The sequence below is a fragment of the Sinocyclocheilus rhinocerous genome, unplaced genomic scaffold (assembly GCF_001515625.1).
Source record: "Sinocyclocheilus rhinocerous isolate Xijiao unplaced genomic scaffold, SAMN03320098_v1.1 scaffold1588, whole genome shotgun sequence".
Taxonomy (NCBI): domain Eukaryota; kingdom Metazoa; phylum Chordata; class Actinopteri; order Cypriniformes; family Cyprinidae; genus Sinocyclocheilus; species Sinocyclocheilus rhinocerous.
This window is the reverse complement of record NW_015648510.1, coordinates 358,038-385,940: the sequence shown is the minus strand read 5'-3', so window position 1 is coordinate 385,940 and position 27,903 is coordinate 358,038. Positions and strand designations below refer to the sequence as shown.

Below are 27,903 nucleotides of genomic sequence, written 5' to 3'. Positions count from 1 at the left end.
TTAAATTCAGCTAGTCTGACTTGGAACATGATATCTCAGAGAATGTGGCTATCATTGCCAGAAATGTTTTGTAAGTCTTAAACTTAAATGCTTGCATTCTAAAGAAAACTCTCTCTCGTACTCTCTCGTACTCTCTCTCTCTCTCTCTCTCTCTCTCTCTCAGAGATGGGACTCCAGGCAGTCAGTCGGTCTCAGAGCAGTTCCACATTGACTGGGCGTCAGTGCTGGTCAGCAGTTTTGGGGTGATTGCAGTGCGCTTTGACGGCCGTGGAAGTGGCTTCCAGGGGACTAACTTACTCCATAAGGTGCAGCGCAGGCTGGGAATGTTCGAGGAGAAAGACCAGCTGGATGCCCTCAGGTAGTTGAGGAGCCATCTGCGTCCAACACACAGTGAACATCCATCAGTGCCAACACACAGCTGCACGTGCAGACACATGTGCTGCATCTCCTTAACCGCATAGCAGATTTAGATATACCACGGTCTGACTTCAATGAAACTCAGTGATATGACCGACACTGATTATTCTGCATGTGAGAAGGTCCAGCTAGTGTCAGACCGTTTACCATTTTGTCTTTGTGTCTTGCAGTATTTTGATGCAGGAGCCATATATTGACAAGACCAGAATTGGAGCTTTTGGGCAGGTAAATACTTGTGGTATTTTACTGTTATTACTTTTCCAGACAAGATAGCTGGTCATTTATGTACACAGATGTTTCTTTGCCTCTCTCATATTCACAGGAACACAGAAAGTGCATTAAAGCTCTGTTCCAAATCCTTGTAAATTGCATCCTAACTGAAATGGAACTTGACTGATTTGAACGATATATACAAAACATAACGCTTCGGAAATGCTATAAAATAAAGCTACACTGTCAGTGTGACCCATTCAACAGCATTTCTGATGATGAGAGAGTCCACAGAGCCTGTCTGTATTTTGGCACGTCAGTTAAACTCTTCCTCTCTCCCTAACTTCAGTCCTGAAGAAGAGCAGAACAAATTGGTTTCATGCAGTAAGAAGAACCTAATTGAGACCATCTTAATTTCTGGCTACATAGTTTTGTTTTTGCCCGTGCCTATTTCTTTCCTCGAAAGATTGTCGTTTTTCAAAGGATTAATGAATGCATGTTCAAAGGCTGAATTCCTGCCTCACTTTAATGAGCACAGACCGTATTAGAAACTGTAACTAGTAATGAGAGTTGTGCTATCTCAGAGGTCCAGAGTTGAGTATTTTGTGTTTCAGGTGTATGGAGGTTACGTCACCAGCCTTCTGCTCAGCTCTGAGGACTCCATGCTCAAGTGTGCTGCAGTGCTCTCACCCATCACAGACTTTGCACTATATGGTACGGTTTGTGTGTGTGTGTGTGTTTCTCTTATTAAGACAAATGGAGGGTCACTGTCCTGCAGACTTTAGCTCCAAACAGTGTTGGGAAGGTTACTTTGGAAATGTACTAGGTTACAGATTACAAGTTACCTTATTTAAAATGTAATAAGTAGTGTAGCTATTTCAATTACTTTATTAAAGTAATGTAACTGATTTTCTAAATTTCTAATGAATCTTTTCAACTGTTATCATTGTGAAACATTTAAAGCAGGCTGGGTTATCAACACTGATTACTGTCAGACTTTCAAAATACTTCTTCACTTGAATTAAGCTTATAATAATTAAATTTCAAAGCACAGCCACCACAAAATCTTCAGACTTCATGCCTTCAGCACCTCTTTTTACTTTGAGATCATTCTGAGGTTAAATACAGATTTAAAATCATAACAAGAGACCGTTTAATAGCTATACTATTTCTGAAATCAAATCTTTGCATAGCTATGACAGGAAACACTGGTATCTAACAATGCCTTTGAAAAAAAAGTTAATCAATCTTATCTGTATGTGTGTGAAAATATTCAGATGTAACCTCCTTTGTAATCATTAACATTTTCATAAGTAACGGATTACGGTTAAATTTATTTTGTAATTAAATTATGTGATTCCGTTACATGTAACTAGTTACTCCCCAACACATGGCTCCAACACACATGTCTGGAAGTTTCTAGTGATTGGCTTGGTCCTTGATTAGCTGTTTGAGTTGTTTAATTAGAGCTAGAGCTAAAGTCTGGTGGCCCTTCAGGAGCAGGATTAGACACTCATTAGACACTCAAGTACTCATAAAAGAGTAGGCAAAAAGTACCCGGATGACCTACTACAGGTACTTCCAGCGTGATTCTGAATAATGCATACGATGGACACTTTACTGTCCCATGATTCCACATGAGAGGATTTATGAATTGCAGTGACTCGATGCAACTGTCATTGGTAGGTCACGTGACAATTACAGCATGGCAAATTTAATGCATTCAGATTACATTCATACTACACACATTCATACTATATGAAATTTACTCTTTTTGCGGTTGCGATTGACATGTCTTGTGAACTGTTTTTAACCAAAATGCCACCTAAATAAACAAAAATGCCCCACAAATTCAAGATAAAGAGGCAAAAATTGGCCCTGCACAATTGAACTAAATCTATTATGGCTGTCGCGATTAAAATAAAATGTGAAAATGAATTAAAAGTGTCAATTCGTGGAATTACGGAATCTGCACACGTTGAATCAGATTACTTATGTTTAGGTACAGGTACTTCCAGCGTGATTCTGAATAATGCATACGATGGACACTTTACTGTCCCATGATTCCACATGAGAGGATTTATGAATTGCAGTGACTCGATGCAACTGTCATTGGTAGGTCACGTGACAATTACAGCATGGCAAATTTAATGCATTCAGATTACATTCATACTACACACATTCATACTATATGAAATTTACTCTTTTTGCGGTTGCGATTGACATGTCTTGTGAACTGTTTTTAACCAAAATGCCACCTAAATAAACAAAAATGCCCCACAAATTCAAAATAAAGAGGCAAAAATTGGCCCTGCACAATTGAACTAAATCTATTATGGCTGTCGCGATTAAAATAAAATGTGAAAATGAATGAAAAGTGTCAATTCGTGGAATTACGGAATCTGCACACGTTGAATCAGATTACTTATGTTTAGTTTTTTTTTGCAGCAGCAGCAGCATTGAGCATTATAACCATTCACACACGTTTCTGTTGATATGGCTAATCACAGGCGTTAAGATTAGTCAACGAGTTTTGCTTGCGCTCTCACTGACTGAATTCTGCACGCTTGCGAATTCTCTCATCATAAACAACAAATTGCAGATACAATGTAAATAAGAGATGCATTCCGCAGCTTCAGTGATTACAACAAGAGTTTTTGCATAACTTGCACTAGACTGGACTAATGCCATAGGCTGACAAGTTTGTTCATAATATAATGTGACATTTCCCCACAAAAAAAAAAAAAAGGTTTTACATTTGTATTCTATAAATCAACATTAATAATCATAATTACAATAACAAGAGCAATAATTGACAATTATTTTTGTTTTTCTTTTTTTGTCTTTGTTTTATTTATTTATTTATTTATTTTATTTTATCTTATTGTATTATTATTATAATTTTTTTTTTGCAATTACAATTAGGCTATAACAGGTTGTTGTTATTGGTAAGAGTTTAAAGTATTCTGATTGATTGAAGAAATTGGTTAAATTTATGCATTTGACATTAAAGACAAATACAACCAATAAGGTAATTCTAAAAAATTGCCCTTACAAATGTAAAAAAAATGGCCCTTTAGAACAATTCCGGGTTGAAATATTGGAAGTAAATATAAGAGTTTACATCACAGGAAATAATTATTGGTTGTTTAATTTTCCTTGCATAAAACATGTCAAATATGAAATATTTAGCTACTTGCATCTTACCTCACGCTCTTGCACTGTTAAAAACTGAAGCGATGTGCTGGTTAACAGTCCACAGTTAACAGTCTGTTAACAGCCCACCTTCTTGAGCTGTTAGACCGCTGAGGTGGAGCAGCCTAAAAATATAACTTTTGAAACTTTACAGCTCCACAGAGAGGAGAATAGAGATCTGTTTGGGTCCATCTGATCCTCAGATGTAGATACAGTATGAATATCTCAGTAAGCACAAGACATCTGTTGAAAGGATTTGAGCTTATTATTATGTACCAACGACTATAAAAAGGGCAGATTCACATGCATTCTAAATCAAAACATCTGCTGAATGTCCTTTAACATCCAGCAGGGAACGATTCACAAATGTTTTGTGGAAGATAAAGTACTCTAAAAAATATTTCACCTTGCAAACTACATGCATATGTGTGATATCTATGGAAGCCCATTTCCGCCGCTGAGTAAAAAATAAAACAAAGGTTATTGCGACTTTTTATCTCACAATTCTGACTTTTTTCACAGAATTGTGAGATACAAACTCACAATTCTTTTTTTTTTTCTCAGAATTGCGTGATATAAACTCACGATTGCGAGTTATAAAGTCAGAATTGCGTGATATAAACTCACAATTGCGAGTTATAAAGTCAGAATTGAGATGTAAATTCTGACTTTTTCTCGCAATTGCGAGTTTATATCTCGCAATTCTGACTTGTTTTCTCGCAATTCTGACTTTATAACACACAATTGCGAGTTATAAAGTCAGAATTGTGTGATATAAACTCGCAATTGCGAGTTAAAGTCCAATTGTGAGATGTAAATTATGACTTTTTTTCTCGCAATTGCGAGTTTATATCTCGCAATTCAAGTGTATATTTTTTTTAATGTGATTGTTGGTACATTTTACCAGTTTTTACCATACTTTCAAAACAAAAATTAAAATAGGAAAAATATGCAATATGAAAATAATTGAAGACAAAATGTGTTTTACTGAGAAAAAACAAGATTTGGTTTTTAAAAAGCCTTTTTCCAAAAGGTACATCTGGAAAAAGGGGGGGTCGTCTTATAATCAGGGTCGTCTTATATTCGGGCCAATACGGTGTATATCATCAGTAATGGGGAATATCATCAAATTTTCCACCCCCAGCTTCTTCTGATTACTTCTACGTTGTTGTAAAACTGGCATTTATGCACTGAGGTGACATGCTCTATTTGTAACTTGACGCAATATCTTGAAAATAGTGCAAGATGCTGAAAAAACAGTGAGATGTGATGCAAGATGTCACAACAACTGAACCGACAATTTAAAAAACCAGTACAGGCGCAATAATGCATCCTGTGCAAATGTCTCGGAGGAGGAGGAGGAGGAGTGTCCGATTCATCATCCATTTCTGTAGCTTCCTGTCTGTGCGTGGCAGTGGATCCCATCAGTATTCCGAGAGCAGGCAGGAGGACCGAAGCACTCCAAGAACTCTAAAGAAACAGAGGGATGAAAAATGAAGCATGTGTGTGTTCATCATAAACAATACTTCGCCTCTCACAGCGGCAACAGCACAGAAATCTGCTCATAAGTCAGCCGGTGCATCAGCGTGTATTGTGAAATGGCCATGCGGTGATTTTTATCAAAGGAAATGCTCGGAAATTAACTCTGCCTGTGACAAATGTCACTGTTGACTGATACTGTTCTTCTTTCCTGCTTTCAGCTTCAGCTTTCTCAGAGAGATATCTAGGCCCTCCCAAGCCAGATCGGAGGGCATACGAGGTACATTTCCTGTTTTATAATCTGTATTTTGTATTCACCGTACTGACAACACTTACTGTGTACTCTTTAATATTTCCACAGATGGCCAACCTTGCATACAGAGCGTCTCAGTTCATCGATAAGAAGTTTTTAATCATTCATCCAACAGCAGATGGTACATTTCCTTTGGAAGTTTCATCCAATTCTTACAATGTCTTTGTAAAAGCAAGAACACTGTCAGCTAACACGCATCTCATTTACCTTTTAGAACAAGTTCATTTTCAGCACACAGCCAAATTCATCTCCAGGCTAATCAGCGAGAGAGCAAATTACACTCTGCAGGTAAGAGATCTTGAGAAGTTTAAGAGAATTTCTTAGTTTCTTCATTTTAGAGGCCATTCACACAGAACGTGGTTTTGTGTTTAAAAAGTGAGATGCATGCATCTTTATTTGATCTAAATTTCCATTAATTTTTTTAATATAATAAATTGTGTATTTAAAAGGTAAATACTTTGATACACATTTAAACTACGATTAAGTTTTATTTGCGTATTCATCGATAAGAAGTTTTTAATCATTCATCCAACAGCAGATGGTACATTTCCTTTGGAAGTTTCATCCAATTCTTACAATGTCTTTGTAAAAGCAAGAACACTGTCAGCTAACACGCATCTCATTTACCTTTTAGAACAAGTTCATTTTCAGCACACAGCCAAATTCATCTCCAGGCTAATCAGCGAGAGAGCAAATTACACTCTGCAGGTAAGAGATCTTGAGAAGTTTAAGAGAATTTCTTAGTTTCTTCATTTTAGAGGCCATTCACACAGAACGTGGTTTTGTGTTTAAAAAGTGAGATGCATGCATCTTTATTTGATCTAAATTTCCATTAATTTTTAAAATATAATAAATTGTGTATTTAAAAGGTAAATACTTTGATACACATTTAAACTACGGTTAAGTTTTATTTGCGTACAGTCGGTTGAACCAGCTCCTGGTTAAGCAGTTTGTTCTCAGCATACACTATTTTTTTCTCAGTATACACAATTTTAATATGTTTTTAGGCCACAGTGTTATTTTAATATCATTGAGAGACTAGTATAGTTTTTATTAATGTATTACTTTTTATTTTTAATAAATCTTTTATTCTAATTTTAAAGTTTGTCATTTTTTTTTATTTGTATTAACTTTTTAAATATGTCTATAGTTTTATACATTTTTATTTTAGTTTTAAGTATTTTTGTACATCAAGTTAAACTAAACGAAAATTTGATTTTTCCTTGGCAACTAGCTGAAATAAAAATTTAGGTTTTTGTTTAATTACATAAAATATACATTTATAATTTATAATAAATCATTTATAATAACACGTTTTATGGTTTTAGTTTTAGGTGCTGTATGTATTTTTTAATACCATAATATTTTTGCAAATATTTCGGAAACATGCTAAGTTTACATATTTGTTTCTCTGAAAAACAATGCTACAGCCAGTTTTCTACTCTGAAATGCGCGTTCCATGTCAGAATGTCTGTTTCCAATATTTTTGAATTTGCATCTCTTGGAACGGCTGATTTGCAACAGATAGTGCAGGCCAGAGTGTGCCACCATTATAAGTTTAAGAGTTATTAATACATGAAGGCCTAATACATGAGATATTCAAGATGAGGCAAGCGTGGTGTTTATTTTTAACAAACATAAAAATATCATCATCATTTAAAGAATTCAACAATATATTCAAATCAACATGTTTAAAAAAATAACTATATTTAGTTAAATATAATTAATTTGTATGATGATGTAATCAATAACTATTATAATTCGAAAAGTATAGAATAATGAAGAATAAAAACATTTTTTGAATTTTTGCAAAATATACAGAGAATCAATCAATCAATCAAATTAGATTACTCAGAGTGCTCCATGTGCACTTTTGCTATGAATAACATTCCATGGTAACATTGACTTCTCTAATTGGTTTGAATACAGGTATTGTAGTTATTCACTAGACATTCCACAATTAAATACTACTTTTTCTACACTGAATTTGAAAACACCCTTGTGATTTATTCAGAAGCATATATCATCACATGACATCCTCAGAGCTGATGGCAGGAAAGGTTTATACGTCATTGGTAAAAATCAATTTCTCTATGGAATAAATGAATGGGGGTTTAACTGTCCAACCTGCATCCATCTGTGAGCACGACGATGTTTGTCAAAGGTGTGTGAGGTCTGGGGTGACTGGATACTGAGCCTCTGAGCAGCTGCTGCCAGCAGTGGGATTAGACGCACTCAATGCATGCAGCTCATTTAAACAGATTATACAGGCCACTCTCCTGAGCCACACGCTGAATAATCCCATTATATTCCCTCACTAGGAGATTTTCTCTTTGCTTTCTGCTCCCTTATAGATTTGCTATTAATTACTGGCTGTTGAATGACTGTGGAATTAATTAGGGCAGATATTCATCGGGATGTGTGTGATCGTCACTGTGTCAAGCTGTTCTTCTCAATTTATGATGTATTAGGAAGTGTCAGGGCTGCCACGTGTACACAAGGAAAGTTTGTATCATTGCAGTAGAAGTTTCTGGATGTTTTCACACTTGGTTTGATTGTTTGGTTCAAACCCATGGTTCAGTACACATTTGTACCACAGTTCATCAGTAAATTAGTAAATTAATTACTAATGTTGGTCCTATATGGACCAATTTCATTTGTTCACTAACAGTGTCTAAAATGGGGCATACGTGCATTACAGGAAAATTCTCATGTTTTTATTTTATTTAGTTCTTTATTTATACATATTTTTTGAAGGTAATGAAAATGTTTGACCTCTTTGTCATTTCACAGTCATTTTCTGTGGTATAAATTATATTTAAAAACCTTTTTGGAATAAAATAAGGCTAATTTCACAATTAACATTTTATGTATCCTAAAAAAAAAATACAATTAAATAGTATTTTCACACCTTTTGTGTAATTTTACATAATTTTAGCAGTGAAGTGTTGGAGATGATGGTAAAACCATGGGACAGACGTATTTTTAATTAATTAATTTTTTTTTTTTTTTTTTTATATCTGTGTATGAGTGTGTGTGTGTGTGAGACTCACTTTGTTTAGTTTAAGCATATAAATATTCATATTTTAGTGGATTTCCATGAATAATGTTTAAAGTCTGATTGTAGTTCAGGGTAAAACAAGGTAATCTAAATTAAAAGAAATTTAGCAAAAAATAATAAAATAAACTGATTCCAAGTATTAAAAGACATTGAAAAAGTAGTCAAAATAAAACATGAAGGCATGGGTGAAAACAGTTTCCAAGACCTTTATACAAAAAAATTAAATAAGAAAGATAGAAGAAATAGAAGAAGAAAGGAAAAGTTTTAATCTGTTTGTTTTAATAAATCAACCAAATAATCAACCACTGAGACCCCTGGAACTATCCTGCAATAAAAGCACTGAGACATTTCTTACGAATGCTAAATAAAACTCTATGAATGGTAAACAAATCATAGATACTGATGATTTGACCAACCTTTGATGTCAAACTGACTTACATTCAGCCCAGAAGATGCAGGGCGAAAGCAGAATCAGGCTGACATGTGCTGTTCTAGAGTTCTGTGATATTGGGCTCAATACCATGTCTTGTGTCCTTCATTAGATCTACCCAGACGAAGGACACTTCATTCACAACGAGGGAACGCGGCAGCACCTCAGTCAATCGCTGGTCAACTTCTTCGAGGAGTGTTTCCGGCTCCCGGACCGAGTGTTCGAGGAGGCGCTAGAGGAGGAGAGCGAAGAGGAGGGTTAGTCCACCCGTTCCATGAAGTCCAAGCACAAAGCCAGCTCCTTTTGCCACCTGATATGCAACCCATAGATTTGAACCCTCCAGTTTTCAGTTCCCTCCCGGTGTCGCATGCTGACTCTGAGACCGCCCTGCCTCGTGTTCCTGCCTCAGCTCCCCTTCAGGTGCTCCTCACTATCCATCAACCCTCGACAGACCGCGGCCGTGCAGCGCGGCGTGGCATCTGGCTGGCGCCACATCGTCTCGCTCTCCCCTGCAGGCCAGTTAGGAGCTTCTGAAGGAATCTCTGGTCTGTCCATCTCACATTGACGAATGAGACGCTGCGATATTAACTGACCGCCAAGCGCGATGACCTTTGAATCCCTAAGAGCTGTGAGACTCGCAGCTAGACTGAGGGGTCATTCGGTGTTTGATTCAAATAGGTATCTGGTGTTTTGGGCAAAGGGATTGTTGTCGGGAGAACGTGTCATTTGTGGTTCAAAAGGTCTTCGCATGTCCAATTGTGCTCGTGTCTGGTGTTGCAATGTAAAGTCGCACATGAAAACCATTCACTTGGATATCGATAAAACTTGTTTTCAGTGTTCAAGCGTGTCCGAGTCTTGGAAATCTTGTAGCCTCAAGTGTGTATTTAGATGGTGTTTATTCATTGCAGAAACTTCATCAAGCAGAAGGGGAGCAAAAACGATTCGCATTATTCTCGCAGACCATGACAGTTGTACAAGACTGTTGATCCCACTTCTCAACGTGCGTTTCCTTGAAGTGATGGTCTGTCAGTGCTGAAGAAAGCACTCTATGTTGATTTAGTCACTGTGCCTTATTACGGGAGCGAACAAGCGTTTTCGAGGAGCCTCCTTGTGAATATCATCACTCATTCAAGGCTTACGTTGGATTGACTAAAATCCTGTATCTAAAACGCTCTTGTTACATTGTCGATGACATCACGGTATACATTATTGACTGTAATAGCATTGCGAAAACACTGTTATTTTCGTTTGCGCGCATGTGAGCCAGTGTTGTTTTAGCATCAACAAAAACAAACTCGCTCGCATTCTGCTAATAGCGGTTTTCCATCCACTTTAAGGATCGGGTAATGGAGCATGAAATTAAAATGTATGATTTCAACATTACCTCAGTATTAAACTAAAGCCCCTCTGAGGCTTTACAGACACTTTGTAGAACATTTGTTAATTCATGCCCAAAACAAATCTGTACATAAAAAGTATATTAAGTAGGGTAGGAAACACTTCTGTGTTAAAGGTTCACACAAAAACAACAATTCTGACATTGACTCAGCCCTTGTGGCGTTCCAAACCTGTATGACCGACTTTGTTTTGGAGAAGAAGAAAGAGATGTTTAGCAGAATGCTCATGCTGTTCTTTCAATACAAAGAATGTCAATGGAGTCGTTGAATGGAAACAAGTCTTCAGTGTTTCATAGAAGAAAGTACAGTAGGTTTTCCAGGTTTGCAGTGAGGTTGAGTGTATGTTGGCAGAATACGGTCCCTTTAACGCTCATGAAATACAGTACTGTGTAAATGTTTAACATTACAGCGGTGGAATTTTCATTATTTAAGTCACATATGCTATGTTTGTATGTTTTGCACAGTGCTGTATATGAACAGTTATTGGTTGTAACTTTTGCCTATAAAAGCTCTCGAGGATGAACTTTTATTTAGTTTGAATGAAATGTTCATGTTTGATCTTGATGCATTCATAGTGCATGTCGAAAAACCATTTGCAACTCAAAAGCTATTTTTTAAAAACCGTCAAATATCTGCATAGTATTTTTGACGGCTTGAATGTTCCGACCTGCATTTCATTACCGGTAGTTTTGTGAGTGAGATCTCAGTCTTGTCTGCTTGATATATAAATGTTACTCAAATCTCATTTAAGTCTCTGAATATGTGAGTGTTTCTTGTACATAAAGCGTTTGAAGGTATGTTGTTCTCCCGTGTTGTCGAGCAGAGCTCCGGAAGTCATGGTTACTACGATCTGAAATGAGCACTGAAAAATCACATGGGACCAAGAGAATGATGGGATTGCTGTTTACTGGCTCAGCAAGAACAGGCATATTTTGACACCTCTCAGAATACAAACTATTTTATCATCACCTTTGTTATGATTTGTTTTCCTCACTTGGAGAAAAGAGGATGAATATGTAAGCAACCAAAATAAACTGAAAGCCTTCAATGTTGATGTCCTGCTTTCTTGTGAATTAAGTAAATGATTGCATTTACATGCATGACCTTAAGACGACGACCTCTAAGGTCATCTTAGAAGGTGTTTTGTTTTATCTGGGAAAGGTCATAAATGGTTTAAATAAAACCCAATCAGCATATCTACATTTTTGCCTGTTCTCGATTCATCACGGTTTCTGTCAGCTTCTTCAATGTACATATCTATGTTTTAAAAATTGAAGGGATAGTTCACCTAAAAAAAGAAAAGAACATTTTATCATCATTTACTCATCCTTATGTCGTTTCAAACCTTTATGGCTTACTTTCTTTAGTGCAACATAAAAGAAGATATTGTGAAGAATGTTAAGCAAACAGTTGACTCCATTTTATTGAAGAAAAAAACAGAGATAGCTCAAAATGTGTATTTGACAGAGGAAATGTCATACACGTCTGAATAACACGAAGGTGAGTAACTAATGACAGAATTATTACTCAAATATGAACTGTACCTTTAAGAGGATAAAAAAAAAATGTCCTTGTGGGTTTTATTCATTTGTATTTAAACCTTTAAATAAGACATACTTAGCAACAACAGCAATACTATATAAGAGCAATAATCAATAAATTACTATATTAATAATATTCAAAAGAATTATTCCACCAAGTAATATTTCACTGTGTAACTGTAGGCTGTTACAGTAATTTTGTATATAATCCGTATAAAATAAAACATTTTGTGATAAGACTGGGAAAAGGTCAAATATAAGGCTAGTTCTTAACATGAAATGGATTGAAACTATATCCCATTACATTACTGCCACCTTGTGTTCAAATTGACAAAATGCGATTCGTGAGCCATAATGTTTGGGGTTTCTTGACAGATGTCACCATCTACTGGACATTAGCAGCTATTTCAGGTCACTGCACTCTCAGAAATGAGTCTTGTATCATAGTTTCTACTTCATCTACAAGCTTGCTGAAGTCAGCCTCACATACTACATGTGGATCATCTCCACTGTCTTTCATGCACTTCATCAGAGCTTCATGCATCTGCTCTCGGCCTCCAATGGTGCAGAGTTTATCCAATTGCTCAACAGGGTCTTGTGGGATACTTTGACACTGAAGGGCTTTTAAAACAGCCGGAGCAAACTTCCCATGGTGTGCAGTGGAGCATATCACAAGCGGGCAGGTTTTGTCATGTATACGATCGGCGACTACTTTACCAACCGCTGTGTGAGTGTCCATTATGTAGCCTCTTGTTGCGTGCACCTCATGTATGGCCCTCAAACAATCATCTTCTGAGCACCAACCAGCTTGAACTTCCAGATTTATCTTCTGACATAAAGTCTCTGATACTTTAAAAAAACGATCTCTTTCTAGATTCAAAAACAGATCTCTGACCAGACTCCCATCCCCGCCGGATGCGTGATGGATGAACCTCTCAAGGTTCGAGGATTTCAGGATATCAATGGCAGGAGAGTTTGAAACCAGCAGCTTCCTTTTGCGGAGATCATACGCTCCACTAGCGATGAAGTCGGATATGACGCAGTTATGATTGGACGCGCAGATCACCTTCCGTATGGGGATTCCCATTTGTTTGGCATACAGGGCTGACATGGCGTTGCCAAAGTTTCCAGTAGGGATGCACACATCAATGGGGTCTCCAAACGTCAACGTGCGATTTCTAAGCAGGTCCAAGTATGCCGAGCAGTGATAGACCACCTGAGGAAGCAGTCGAGCCCAGTTTATCGAGTTTGCGGTGCTGAGAACCGTGGCATATTCCACAGCTAAATGTCCGATCAAGCTCGAGTCCCCAAACATTCGTTTAATGCTCCTTTGGCAGAAGTCAAAGTCGGACAGGACACTAATGGACTTGGCATTGCCCTCCTGAAATCCTGTCATTTGTAGCTTCTGAATCTCACTCACTCCTTTCTCAGGGAAGAATACAAGCACGCCAATCCTCCTACGGTCACTGTCTTTAAGATTCTGGAAACCGTTTAGCACCGCACTTCCTGTATCTCCAGATGTGGCCACAAGAATCAGGTAGTTGCACATCTGTGGAAGGCAGTGGGCGAACAGCTGAGGCATTAACTGCAGTGCCAGGTCTTTAAAAGAAGCAGTGGGGCCGTGAAAGAGTTCTAGAATGTACTGATGATCAGTGAGGTGCTTTAGAGGTACAACCAATTGATTGGCGAAGTTCTGGCCATAAGCGCGATGCACCATTGAGCTCAATTCTACAGGGGACACATCCATAGGATGGATACAGTTTTCCAGTATGGCCAGAGCTCTCATTGCATATGGCATGCTGGATATTCTCAACCATTCAGAAGGTTCCAGTTTGGGGAATCCTTTCTTTGGTACATAAAGCCCTCCATCTGGTGCAAGACCCTCTATGACAACATCACTGAAGAACTTGGAGTCACTTGACATTTGGCTCCTTGTTGAAATGAACAGCTCTGATTCTGAATCCTCATATCTACCCAGAGTCCTCAGGACTTTATCAGCCACATCCTCCACGGAGTCTCCCGTCCCACAAAGGACTCGTGCATCCAGCCATTTTTCGTAAAACTCTTTCCTGTACTGTAATATCTCTCTCATAGAAACACCAGCATCCTGACCCACAATCCTATTCACCTTCATTCGAGAGAGTCTCTGCATGATATCTTCTGTGTCCACATCCAGATACAAAACCAGTCCAGATCGCTTCAAATGCTGCATGGAATCTGGATGCAATGGATTGGAGCCGGTTAGTGAGATAACACTTCCTGTAGCAGTGAAGTTACATACCGCTTTACCTTCTTCTTCAATGAAACCATCTCCACCGATCTCAGATAGCTTGTCTGCCACACTCATCCCCCATGTCCTTTCGAGAACATCGTCATCTATATCAATAACAGGCATCCCTAGTCTCTGTCCCACAATACGTCCAACACAGGTTTTCCCTGCTCCAGGAGGACCCATCAAAAGAATGTTTCTCTCATGAGGTTTAGAGATTTGATTTGATAGCCATGCTGTAGTGAAGTATGAAGAACCGAACTGAGAAAATAGCAGGTGGGTCCTCAGCTTTCTCACTTTAGCCAACAGCTGGCCGAAAGTTGCAGGGATCATCTTGGAAAAAAAGATCATACGATCTGTGAGGCAGAAATATGTCACAGAATTAAAACACGCCAGTAGATCTAGTAGAGAATTTACTAAAATAGATCTATTTCTGTATTCTGTTGATTTAATCTATTTAGTATGACTAATTTGTTTTAATAAACACTTAGGCCCTTCCCCAATTAGCACACTAAGCCCACGCGGTCTTCCTCCGAGTCCACATATTCTTGAATTTATTTATTCATGCTGTTTTGAATGGTGGGTAGGCTGTGGAGCGCCACAAAGGTGTGCATTGAAGGCGCAAAGGGGGCGCTCGAGAGCACCCTTCTCAACCCTAAAATGACAAATGGGACACCTGCAACAGGAGTCTCCAACCTCAATCAAACACACCTGAACCAGCTTATCAAGGTCCTTAGGGTTACTTGGTAATCTTTTCATTGCAATCATACATGCCAATTTCATGTGCAGAGGTGTTGAGACCACTGAAGCTATTTACTATGTACGTATCCTAATTTTGCTTGGATCATTTATTTTCCAAGGAGCCCAAACTCGCTGAGAGTACATGTCCTCCATTTGGTGTTTGAGACATTCTGAGAATTAATATATAATATTGACCTTTTTAAATACAGATAAATATCTTTTTATATATATATATATATATATATTAATTATTAATTAATACATTATTATTTTTATTTTTTTATTAAAATGATTAAATCTTTTGTAACATCAGAAATGTGTTTACTCCCATTTCAAACAATTTAATGCATTGTTGCTGAATCAAAATACCAAATAAATAAATAAATAATACTTACTTGACCTCAAACTTTTGAATGGTAGTGTATAAGAATTATACAATAGCCTACTTTTTATATTGCTAGAAATGTCTGATGACTTGATTTTGGCAGGCTCTGAAGAAGAACTGGGACGAGCTTCATCACCAGTACCAAGGCCTCTCTGTTGTCACAGACACAGCTCCAAAAAAATATAGGAAGGAGCGTCTGGAGCAGGAAATGAAGCAGCTGGAGAAAGATATTGAGCTGATTGAGCGACACAAAACCATCTACATTGCTAATAACTGAGCATGATGTTAGCTAGTCGCCCTGAATTCAGCAAATATCCAAGAACAACATTTGAAACGGGCAAAACTGCCACAGTGTCTTTGCTTGTCCTCTCTTATGGTACTTCAGAAATATTTTGAAAGGCTTCTGAAGAGCTTTACAACAATACGTCTGAGTGCAATAAAGATCGCTTTAGATCAACTCAATAGTCTCTGAGCGATTTAATCCATTTAAACTCAACATGAAATCAAAATGAACCACATTTATTTTCTTAAAGTTTTCAGACCGATGAGCTTTGTAAAAATCAACGTGTTTCAGAAAGGCGGGGCATAGAGGAGAAACAATAATGTACAGTATGTGGAAAATAATGTTGTTGTTTTTTTAACTTTAAACCGCATAAACACATTTCATTACACCAAATACACAAAATAATGTTCTTCTTAGCAACATCATATGACCCCTTTAATAAGGTATGTTTCTGTTCTTGTTCATGATTCATCAGTGAATATTATTCAAAAAAATATAATAATGTCTTAATGTTTTATCAGAACATTTATCACCAAGGCTGCATTTATTTGATCATGAATGAATGAATACATAAACAATTAAAATCTTACAAAGTTTTGATCAGAAGTGTAAAATTGTTTGTTGAACCTACTTTTTTTCTCTCTCTCTCTCTCTCTTGTTGAATATTGTAATTATCAGGAAATATGCATTGGTGTTGATTAGTAGTAATTTTATTACAATGTAGTGTTATACTCTTGTCAGGACAAACATTATAACACTTAGATTACTGTATCTTTGCATTCAGAGTATTTCAGAAAATTCAGAGCAATAAGCGAGTCTTTCATGAAGGAGATTCTAAAGTATCTGTTCTCCAGTAATGAGCAGCATGACATCAGTTAAACATCTAATGTGACGCATGTGAAAGAACAAAATACTATTTCTAAAGCCATAAAAAAAATGTAAAAAAAACTTTGCCCATGTCTATCAAAAAGGAAAATATTTTGATAATGAAAACATTCTAAACACCTCCCACTCTGTTTACTCATGTAAAATGGGTGGGTGCACAAGCGTCTGGTCCTCTCTCAGTAAGTATCGCAGTTTAATTCACTCTCACACATACGAGCACTGACATGGCAGCTGACCAGAGAAAAGAACCAGGCGTTGTGGTAAATATGCCTAACATGTTGGATTTTGTTCATTACAATTAGACCTAAAAGCTTGTTGAATTAGCATTCTCACTTAGTGATTTTCTTTTTGCATTTTGTCATTCTACTTACACTAATCCCTACTATAAAACTGTTTAATTTTCTATTCTGTCTCTGGTTGTTGGTTTAGATTAAAGACGGCTGGGCAGGTTACAGTTTGGAGCTGTTTAATTATCCTGAGCATTACCGGGGTGATCTGGAGTGTGTGTACATCCCTCATGGAGTCATTATGAACAGGTAAACACTCTGATGGACACAGATCACCTCCTCCACAACAAACGCTGTACATAAAAAATATAAGGCAGCGATTATTGAAATGCACATGCATTCTCTCTCATGCTCTATTAATTTGTCTCATTCAAATGTAGTATTGCAGTTATACTGAATAGTGGAAATCTGAGGAGCGGAGTACTTAAGCAAAATGTTTATGAGAAGCAATTAAGATATTAATAAGAACTCATAGTGATTTTTTCTTCTAACTACTAAATATTTATGTTACTTAAATATGTCTGTAATTTTGTATTGAAAACCATAAACAATATTGCTAAATGCCATTAAATATTTGTGCTTTCCTTTGTATTGAAAAAAAAAGGAAAGTTTATATTCTGAACTATTCATTGGCATCATTGTTTAGTCTTGTGCTTTCCAAGCTCCACAATCACATTCCAAAGAAAATTGGGTTGATTTACAACTCGCCCTATTAGCTTCATGTGACCCTTAAATCTAATTTCTGAAATCGCATGACCTCCTCACACACACACACACTCACAGTTTGTGACATTGTGATCTAATGTGATTTGTAGGATCGAGTGTCTGGCCAGAGATATCCTTGAAGACATCGGACATCATGATCTGATGGTTCTGTGTGTTCTGAAGGGAGGATACAAGTTCTGTTCTGACCTGGTGGAGTCGATTAAAGCTCAGAGCCACAGCGCCAACAGAAGACTAACCACCAGAGTAGAGTTCATCCGCTTCAAGAGCTATCTGGTGAGGAAACACAGAAATCATAAGCATAATAGCCAAAACTATTTCTGTTTGATAGCAGAGAGTCATGTTCCTTAGTGTATATCTACAACACATGAGTACTAAAAGTGTTCAGATAGTTTAGTTCAGATAAAAACACACCCCTCAAATGAACTCTCTTTTTTTTAATCCCAGAAATGAGCAAACTGGAAAATAATAATAATAATAATAATAATACACTGCAAACTAACATTTTGTAAATGCTCAGAATTAAAGAGGCCATCATTGTCTGTAATCAGCAGATGGCGCTCTATAGCTGCATGCATGCTATTTAGAAAAGTAAGTGCATGTGCTAAAAATAGCATATTTCTATCTACGCTACTGTATTATTTCTGTTGTATGCAATATGTATATTGTGCACAGTATGGACATTGTCCAAATGAAAATGCCCAAGATATATGGATGATATACAATGTACTACATTTCTACATTTGCCAAAATCTACGGTAGGCCTATAGAGCTTGGATGAATTCTTGATTCATTCATTCATTCCAGTGTGTAAGGATCAACATCAGACAAGGTAACATTGTCTTTTTGATTCATTATTTGATCGAACTGCCAAAATTTTTCACACATTATTGGATTAACAAAATAAATGTAAAAATGAGTATGCTGTGAGCTAATATTCATGCAAATTGAAATTTTCAGAGAATGAATGGATGCTCTGTACCCAATATAAGGTCGGGTTTGAATCTTTAGGCTTACTCAAAAAATAAATAAATAAATAAAAAACATTAAATTAAATTAAATAAAAAAAAACTTAAATAGGCCTAATATAGAGAAAGTTTTATTTTATTTTATTATTTTTTTTATTTCAGATACAGTATTGTCTAATTTTCATGCAGTTTAATTTGACGTAGCCTACTAAAATAACTAAAACTGAAACTAAAATACAAAATAATAATAAAAAACATTAAAAACGGCAAAAACACACAACACAATTAGTAAAACTTTAACATTAAAATCAGAACGGAAAAAAGCACCGCACACAAATTTATTTATTTACACAAATAAAGACAAAAACAGAAAATGGCTCTAATAAACAATATTAATAAATGTTTTAGTCTGGGACCTTATAAATTGATCCCTTTGATGAATTGGTTCAAAATGACTGATTCACCCATTCAAATTCATTGTTTAGTACATATTTTAGTTAAATGCTACTGTTTTATCAACATGTTTCTGTTAGGTTATTAATATGAAGTGTTTTTTGCAGTGATTTCACTCACCTTCACAGTCTTTGCTCCCAATATTCTCACATTTACAAATCCTTTGCTAATCCATCAATTATTTAAGAACCGATTCTTTTAAATACATCATCAGCTAACTAACTGATTAGTCAGCAGATGGCGCTGTTTGCACAATTTAGTCCAAAGACATGCCTTTGTGTGTGTGTGTGTGTGTGTGTGTGTGTGTGTGCGCGCGTGTGCGTCTTTAAATGCAAACACCGCACACAAATTTATTTATTTACACAAATAAAGACAAAAACAGAAAATGCCTCTAATAAACAATATTAATAAATGTTTTAGTCTGGGACCTTATAAATTGATCCCTTTGATGAATTGGTTCAAAATGACTGATTCACCCATTCAAATTCATTGTTTAGTACATATTTTAGTTAAATGCTACTGTTTTATCAACATGTTTCTGTTAGGTTATTAATATGAAGTGTTTTTTGCAGTGATTTCACTCACCTTCACAGTCTATGCTCCCAATATTCTCACATTTACAAATCCTTTGCTAATCCATCAATTATTTAAGAACCGATTCTTTTAAATACATCATCAGCTAACTGACTGATTAGTCAGCAGATGGCGCTGTTTGCACAATTTAGTCCAAAGACATGCCTTTGTGTGTGTGTGCGTGTGTGTGTGTGTGTGTGTGTGCGCGCGTGTGCGTCTTTAAATGCAAATAACACCACTATAGTAATCAAACTTGTCTTTTAGTACATATTATCAAAATAAGTGTCTATCTACAACTGAAATACACAAAGAGAATCCACTCTGAGGATACAGTAAAGGTCAAATTGTTCTGTCATGGCTGGGTGGGTCTTCAAAGTCGGGTGATTTACTCATGGGCCCCTGAGGAGCCTCTAGTCCATCAGCCAGTGGCTCCACTTCCTGTCTGAACACAACCGAAACCAGAACTTTCATCTCAAGCACAGAAGAGCCACTTCACCCCTTCACAGAAGATCAACTTGACCCTGAGCAGAGGACGCAACCCAATTGTCTCATCAGACAAAAGCAGCTTCTGTCCGGCATACAGCAGTCGATTGTGTCCTCATGCTCTGTACAGTAGAGACTGTAAGATCATATGTGCTGACAGGGCCACAGTAGGGGCCTTTTAACGTCCATCTCTGTGTTTTCCTCACTGTGTGTTTTACAGAATGACCAGTCCACTGAAGATATGCACATTATTGGACCAGATGACCTCTCCATGCTGAAAGGGAAGGTATTGTACCAGTTTTTTTTTTTTTTTTTGGGTAATAAGAAAGCATTAAAATGAGCGTTATTATCAGTGATTAAGGCAATATTGCTCATGCAGTATTTAGGGATAGTGATTTGAACAACCCCTATTAAATGTACCAATGATACAAACATGAATGATACCTCAAATCAGATTGTGGCTTTTTGAACAGAGTTGGTATTACTTTTCTTAGGATAGGTACATTTACATGACAACAATTGTACTAAAAATGTATAAAAAGTTATTCCTTTGCATTTTTGAAAAGATTCATATACAGACGACAACGTTGTCAAAATGATCCCTGTTCACAAAAACAACTAAAAACCAAGTACAGTACAAAACCCAGTATAGGTCAAAAACTCCACCCTCTCCATTTAAATGAATGGGATGTAAGCCCCCCCCCCAAAAATTACACTTTTACACTTCATTTTACGTTACGTTTCCATCATTTTATTTAGGTAGTTCTTATCATGCTCGGTATATATATACATACTCAAGTTCCAAATGAATCACTACTGCACAGATACGGCCTCCAAATGAATCAATGAACCACTACTGAGCAGACTCTGGCTCCAAATGAACCACTACTGCGCAATCTCGGGCTCCAAATGAACCACTACTGAACAGACTCGGCCTCCAAATGAATCACTACTGAACAGACTCGGCCTCCAAATGAATCACTATTGCACATACTCTGGTTTCAAATAAATCACTACTGTACAGACTCTGGCTCCAAATGAACAACTACTGAATAGACTCGGGCTCCAAATGAACCACTACTGTGCAGACTCTGGCTCCAAATGAACAATTACTGAACAGACTCTGCCTCCAAATGAACCACTACTGCGTAGACTCTGCCTCCAAATGAACCACTACTGAACAGACTCAGCGTCCAAATGCACCACTACTGCAAAGACTCGGCCTCTAAATGAACCACTACTGTGCAGACTCGGCCTCCAAATGAACCACTACTGCATATACTCGGGCTCCAAATGAACCACTACTGCATATACTCAGGCTCCAAATGAACAACTACTGCGCAGAATCTGGCTCCAAATGAACCACCACTGAACAGCCTCGGCCTCCAAATGAACCACTACTGCGCAGACTCTGCCTCCAAATGAACAGGAGGCAGCGTGCAAATGCACCACTACTGCAAAGACGCGGCCTCTGACTCTGCCTCCAAATTAACCACCACTGAGCAGACTCTGCCTCCAAATGAACCACTACTGAACAGACTCAGCGTCCAAATGAACCACTACTGAACAGACTCAGCGTCCAAATGAACCACTACTGGAATGCTCTGCCTCCAAACGAACCACTACTGAACAGACTCAGCGCCCAAATGCTCCACTACTGCAAAGACTCGGCCTCTAAATGAACCACTACTGTGCAGCCTCGCCCTCCAAATGAACCACTACTGCGCAGACTCTGCCTCCAAATGAACCACTACTGCGCAGACTCTGCCTCCAAATGAACCACTACTGAACAGACTCAGCGTCCAAATGAACCACTACTGAACAGACTCAGCGTTCAAATGAACCACTACTGCAATGACTCAGGCTCCAAATGAACCACTACTGCGCAGACTCTGGCTCCAAATGAACCACTACTGAACAGACTTGGCCTCCAAATGAATCACTACTGCATATACTCGGGCTCCAAATTAATCACTACTGCATATACTCAGGCTCCAAATGAACCACTACTGCATATACTCGGGCTCCAAATGAACCACTACTGCGCAGACTCGGGCTCCAAATGAACCACTACTGAGCAGACTCTGGCTCCAACTCAGCCTCCAAATGAACCACTACTGCACAGACTCTGGCTCCAAATGAACCACTACTGCGCAAACTCTGCCTCCAAATGAACCACTACTGCACAGACTCTGCCTCCAAATGAACCACTATTGCACAGACTCTGGCTCCAAATGACATCATCCAAGATGACAGCTTCCATACTGGGATGTTTTGGCTTCACTTTTCTATAATGGAAGGAAATAGAGATGCGTGGTCCATCTTTTTTTACAGTCTGTGCTAAAAACTCTGTATTATCCATGCCAGGCCAGTAGTTGGCGATGTCACCTTGGCATTTTCCAAATAGTCATCTTTGTAGTTTACACAGAGTGGGCCCTATTATACACCTGGCACAATGCTGTTTTTTCACAAGTGATATGGTATCACAAGTGTTTTTTGCTAGTTTCAGCCTGACGCAGTTATCATTTTCACATCCTGCGCCATGCTGTTTAAATAGCAAATGCATTTGCGCCCATTTGTGCGCCCATGGGCGTGCTGGTCTGAAAACGAAGTGTGTTCAGGCGCTTTGCTCGCGTATTGCTATTTTGAGGCAACTAAATTAGACTTTGCCATTGACCAACTAAAACCTGGTCTAAAGTCAATGCCGCAGTAGTTTTTTTGTTATTTAAAGAGCGCGTTAGTATAGGCGGGTCCACAGCGCGCGTACACTCTGCTTATTACACACTCAGTGTGTTCAGGCACATTGCTCGCGTATTCCTATTTTGAGGCAACTAAAATAGACTGCGCCATTGACTTTAGACCAGGTTTTAGTTGGTCAATGGCGCAGTCTATTTTACTTGTCGCAGTAGTTTTTTTGTTATTTAAAGAGCACGTTAGTATAGGTGGGTCCACAGCACGCGTACACTCTGCTTATTACACACTCAGGGACGCACAGCAGCACACAAGCATACCAAATATTAAAAATTAAAGTATTACAATGTAAAAGATTATTATTGTGTAGGCTACATAAATATAAAAATGCCTACATGTCATAATGGATAGTCATTACATGTATCAGAATTAGGCTACCTATTTCCTCACGCACGAGCAGCTCCGTTTCCTTTCTGGAGACGCGTTCAAGTCTTTGCGCTTGCAAATTCTGCCGTGTAAATAGCGAATCCACCATGGCACGAGTGCAACTGGCTCTTAAAGGGAATGGGAGATGAGACTCTGATTGGTTTATTGCACGTTATGCCCAAAACACACCCATTACTCATTAAGAGAATAGGGACAACCCTTTTAGACCATGCGCCGGGCACGTCTACCATTTTTCCCATCGTTAAACTAGCAAAAGTGGATTTTGACAGAAAGCTGCTTGGTTTGCCTCAGGTCTTTTCTTAAATGTAAAGGCACTTCATTGTTTGGCAAATTTTTCAAACTCAATTAATTTCAATATAAAACCTTACAATCAGAAATTTAAAAAAAGATGGACTGATACCAAAGTCCAGGCACTTCTCTGTCCTCCATCGTCCATTTGTTGACGATGTTGAATGCCCAGCTTACATCAGTTCAACCAATGCAACCAACATTTAGTACCCGGGGAACTGCACTGGTGGCTAGTTCCTGTAACTGAGTTCCTATAACCACCCAAAGCGAAAGCCCCTTAAAATATCTTAGAGACTTAGAAGTGGACCCTTTTGACTTGGGCCAGTAAACAACCAATTAGAACACTCTAATATCCATATCACCAAGCAACATCCTACTACCCAGAATGCCCTAGCAACTGCCTTGGAGTACACTAAAAAACTTTAGAGCAACATCATATTAACCACATAGTAATTTCCTAGTATCCAGCTGGTTAACAGCTATGAGCAAACATCCTGGAAGCAAGACCATTCATAAAAAAAAAAGAAAAACCTAGTCATGCTATTAAGATTCCATTCCACTTCTCTGTAAATGCAAAGGAATTAAATTGTTTTGTTTTAATAGTACACCCGCTCTCAGTACAATGCGTGAAGCCAGCCTTAATATGTTCCAACAAGTCAAATGTATAAAATTCCAGAACAAACACACACACACACACACACACACACACAGCCTAGAACATTCAAACTAGTTGTGTAATAATTTTCCCTGTAGCAGTTTGTGTGTGATTTTCATGATTACACTGTATCAGGGGGTCTGATGAATTGATTGTGTATCTGTATGGATCTTGGATCAGGGGTTGTTCTAACAGCAGACTGTTAAATGTGTTAGTGTGTTTAGTGAGAAAGTTCATACAGCTTCTAAGGCTGATTTTTTCAACAACAAACCACATCATTGTGTCCCTTCAGAAGAGTTCTGAGACCTTGTAAAGCTGATACATTTCTGAACTACCAGGACTAGAAAAGTATCATAGTTTCCACAACAATATTAAGCACCACAGTTGTTTTGAACATTGATAATAATAATAATAAGTGTTTCATAAGCAGTAAAACAGCATATTAGAATTATTTCTGAAGGATCATGTGACACTGAAGATTCTGGAGAAATGATCACAGGAATACATTTATTACATTTACAATATACATTAGTATCACATTTCTACAGCTTGTCCAAAATACATTTATACCAGATACAGTAGGTGTACAAGAAAATACATGACCCATTAAGTTCTTATGATATGAAAAAAGGGTTAAAATATGAATAAATGAACCAAAAGTCTAAATGAAACTGTTAATGTGGCATTATATTAATCATTATATGTAACTGAAGTCCATGTCATTTTTCTGATGATATCCGGATTCTTTTTTGGATGTTGTTTAAAATGTTTGCATTCTCTAAATTCGACACACTCTCTCTCTCTCTCTCTCTCTCTCTGTCTCTCTCTCTCTCTCTCTCCACATGCCATACAGAATGTCTTGATTGTCGAGGTAAGATGGTGTGTATGTGTGTGTGTTTATTGCATGTTTAAAAAGTATGCATATACGTTCATTAAATGTTATCACAACACGGATGAATTGTAATTATATTTAAGGTGAAAAAATAGAAAACAATCATAAAAACACACGATAAGCCAGCTGAAATAAAAGTACAAGAGAGAAGCAAACAGAGGTTGTTATGAATAATTCCCATTGCACATGTACAGGGTAGTCTGGGTTGTGTCTGGAAAACAATAGAGTAGAAAGGTATTTTCCTTTCAGATCTGATTTCATTTCAGACATTTTCCAGTCTGAAATCACCCGTGTAGATCACTCTATCACATGAGCTGTTGCATTAAATACAAACAGTGCTGTTGATCTTTTTTCCCGTAACCTTTGGGTCTGTTTTGTTCATTGTTATAAACTCTCATTATGAGTTGTGTGCCAATTTCCATTCTTCTTTTATTTACTGTGTGGTTCATTTGTAAGTTAAACACTCATTTTCTCTTACTCTGAAAAATAAGCTCTGTTATAAAAAGCATCATATTATAGCTGCACTAAAGACATGAAGCTGTCAGAATGCATGCATTGTTAGCTTCAAAACGTCAAACTCTTTTGAGGTCAATTGTGAATTTTTCTTGTGTGCTTCATGTAAAGAATGACATTTGTATGGCTTGCAAACTTGCTCTTTATGTGGGGTACAAGTAATCACTTATGAGCAAACCCACATGGAATCTGCACCTGCAGAACTCCACAGGAAGACAGAATTCAAATAGCCAGCTTATTAGAACAGAGCTTTTGTCTCATGTATCACCATATATCCATTCCAGTGTAATCGTATATGTATTCATTTCCTCACAGGCAATAGTGGACACAGGAAAGACCATGAGAGCCCTTCTACAGCACGTGGAGACTTTCCAGCCCAAAATGGTTAAAGCTGCAGGGTGAGATCAGAGGGGGAATTACTTTAAAACACTGTAAGAGGATGCACAGCCTGAGAACAAATCTAGAGAGGCAGATTGTGACATTTTCATCATTCTGAATGAGATCTAATGGAGGTTAAGGGTTTCGTTAATGATGTTAATGTGTCCCTGTGTCTCCTCACTCAGGCTGCTGGTGAAGAGGGTTCCTCACGGGACGGCGGAGCTCCCAGACTGTGAGTGATCAAGGGTGCTCAAACACTACTTCTGGCCTGCAGAAATGGGCCGTAATGAATCACAATATCACACAGGGGATAGAGAGATTATCTGAACATGACTGCGATTAGTGTGATCTGGTTATTTATGTTTCTCTGCAGATGTTGGATTTGTCATTCCTAATCGTTTTGTGGTGGGTTACGCTCTGGACTACAACGAGTACTTCAGAGACCTCAATGTAAGTTCATGTCTATTTTTTTTAATTCTATGACATTTTAGAAATAAAATGATGAGAAACTTTGATTTTGAAACCCCACAAAAAGTACCATAGAGAGTACAGTTGTTGTTTTTTGGACTTGGTATCATGGTAGTACCTAGTTTTTTGATCCAGAACTCTGTTTGTAACATTGCAGGAAGGAGTTAGCTGAAATGAAGATTTATATACAGCAGTATTTTATTTAAATCAAGAAGATAATTCAAGATGAAAACAGCAACCAAACAGCTTTACAAAACTAAGACAATTACCAGAAAACTGAAGAGAAACACAAGGCTAGATATTTTCAGAGGTAAATGAGGAACTAAACAAGACACAGGTGAACATAATCAGAAACCATGAAAACATAATAGTAACTATGGAAGCAAACTCAAACACAGGAAGAAAACAGAAACAATGGAACATAAATATCTTTCAAAATAAAAGTCTCAAGACCCATTTTTACCAAGGACAATAGCTTTAACAACAATGAAAACTATAAAGTTTTAATTATTGTTCCAATTCTATGAGGATAGGGAAGTCCACATCACAGCTATAACGATATCGACACAGGAATGATATCAATTGAATCATTTTCAAAATGATTTTTTTTCCATCTGATGAATGATAAAAACATGGACAGCAATCAGAATCCACACAACTTTAAAACGCTTTAGAACTTAAAGCAGCAGTGCACGCTTATATTAAACAGAACAATATTGTGCGTTGGTGTGGATGCTAATATAATTATTGTTATATTTATCATTATAATTATTCTTGGTGTGGACAGACCTTTAAACAGGTACAGTATAACATGACACTTATTTCTGGAGCCACAGGAAAATGCAACTCACTCCCTTAGCAATTCGTAACTATTTTACAGTTTGGCAAATTGATGGCTAATTTGTATGAATGAGTGTAATTTATTTCATACTTTTTTGTATCATCAGCTTAAGCCCCACGTTAAGGCATGGAACTTGATGCTTACTTTTTTTTGTACAAAGGCAGTGGCAACAGATGCTATTTACACTAAGTGAAAATAGCATATTTTCTAAGTGATGGATGCTGTTTACACTAAGTGCAAATAGCGATAGACTCTTTTTACACTATTTAAAAATAGTAGCATTTTCTTTGCAATAATATTAGTTAGATGCTATTTATACTACTTAGTGCAACTGGCAGATATTTGCACCTCAGTATTGTAGTACATTATAAAACAGTATGCAATAAAAATATATTGAGTGTAAATAATTTTTATTAAAATTATTACATTTTTATTGTCTCTTCTTGGGACAATAAAGCCATCCCTACACCTGCCCCGTAGCCCTAACCGATAAACACCCATGAGGCACTTTGTTTTCTTCGTTAATTTTATTGAAAATAAATGCCTTTCCAGTCTGATATGTGATGTGAAAAGGGAGGAGGAGGAGTTCGGCAAAAGGCAGATTTGAACTCAGGTTGATCGCGTCAAAAAGTCACTG

At 37.4% G+C, this 27,903-nt stretch overlaps 3 protein-coding genes across 4 annotated transcripts in view; 2 read left to right on the top strand and 1 right to left on the bottom strand.

The window, feature by feature from the left end:
* Positions 1 to 11,689, top strand: part of LOC107709766 (dipeptidyl aminopeptidase-like protein 6) — a 355,032-nt gene extending 343,343 nt beyond the window's left edge. The window contains exons 22-28 of the mRNA XM_016514371.1: positions 164 to 358; positions 588 to 642; positions 1,242 to 1,341; positions 5,523 to 5,581; positions 5,663 to 5,735; positions 5,829 to 5,902; positions 9,218 to 11,689. Of these exons, the coding sequence (XP_016369857.1) occupies positions 164 to 358; positions 588 to 642; positions 1,242 to 1,341; positions 5,523 to 5,581; positions 5,663 to 5,735; positions 5,829 to 5,902; positions 9,218 to 9,367 (706 nt within the window). The 3' untranslated portion in view covers positions 9,368 to 11,689. The remainder of the gene's footprint in view (positions 1 to 163; positions 359 to 587; positions 643 to 1,241; positions 1,342 to 5,522; positions 5,582 to 5,662; positions 5,736 to 5,828; positions 5,903 to 9,217) is intronic.
* Positions 11,690 to 12,200: 511 nt separating this feature from the next.
* On the bottom strand, positions 12,201 to 14,627 carry thnsl1 (threonine synthase like 1). Of its 2 annotated transcripts, XM_016514376.1 has the most exons (2): positions 14,333 to 14,627; positions 12,201 to 14,260 (listed from the first exon to the last, which is right to left on the bottom strand). In XM_016514376.1, the coding sequence occupies exons 1-2, from the start codon at positions 14,496 to 14,498 to the stop codon at positions 12,456 to 12,458; spliced, it is 1,971 nt and encodes a 656-aa protein (XP_016369862.1). In that variant the 5' UTR covers positions 14,499 to 14,627; the 3' UTR covers positions 12,201 to 12,455. The 2 variants fall into 2 exon arrangements, with proteins under 2 accessions (XP_016369862.1, XP_016369861.1); XM_016514375.1 differs by having other exon boundaries at positions 12,201 to 14,627.
* Positions 14,628 to 17,075: 2,448 nt separating this feature from the next.
* Positions 17,076 to 26,665, top strand: LOC107709769 (phosphoribosyltransferase domain-containing protein 1-like). The gene is made up of 8 exons (XM_016514374.1): positions 17,076 to 17,142; positions 17,709 to 17,892; positions 20,314 to 20,379; positions 25,028 to 25,045; positions 25,895 to 25,977; positions 26,143 to 26,189; positions 26,331 to 26,407; positions 26,583 to 26,665. The coding sequence occupies exons 1-8, from the start codon at positions 17,135 to 17,137 to the stop codon at positions 26,595 to 26,597; spliced, it is 498 nt and encodes a 165-aa protein (XP_016369860.1). The 5' UTR covers positions 17,076 to 17,134; the 3' UTR covers positions 26,598 to 26,665.
* The last annotated feature ends 1,238 nt before the right edge of the window (positions 26,666 to 27,903 follow it).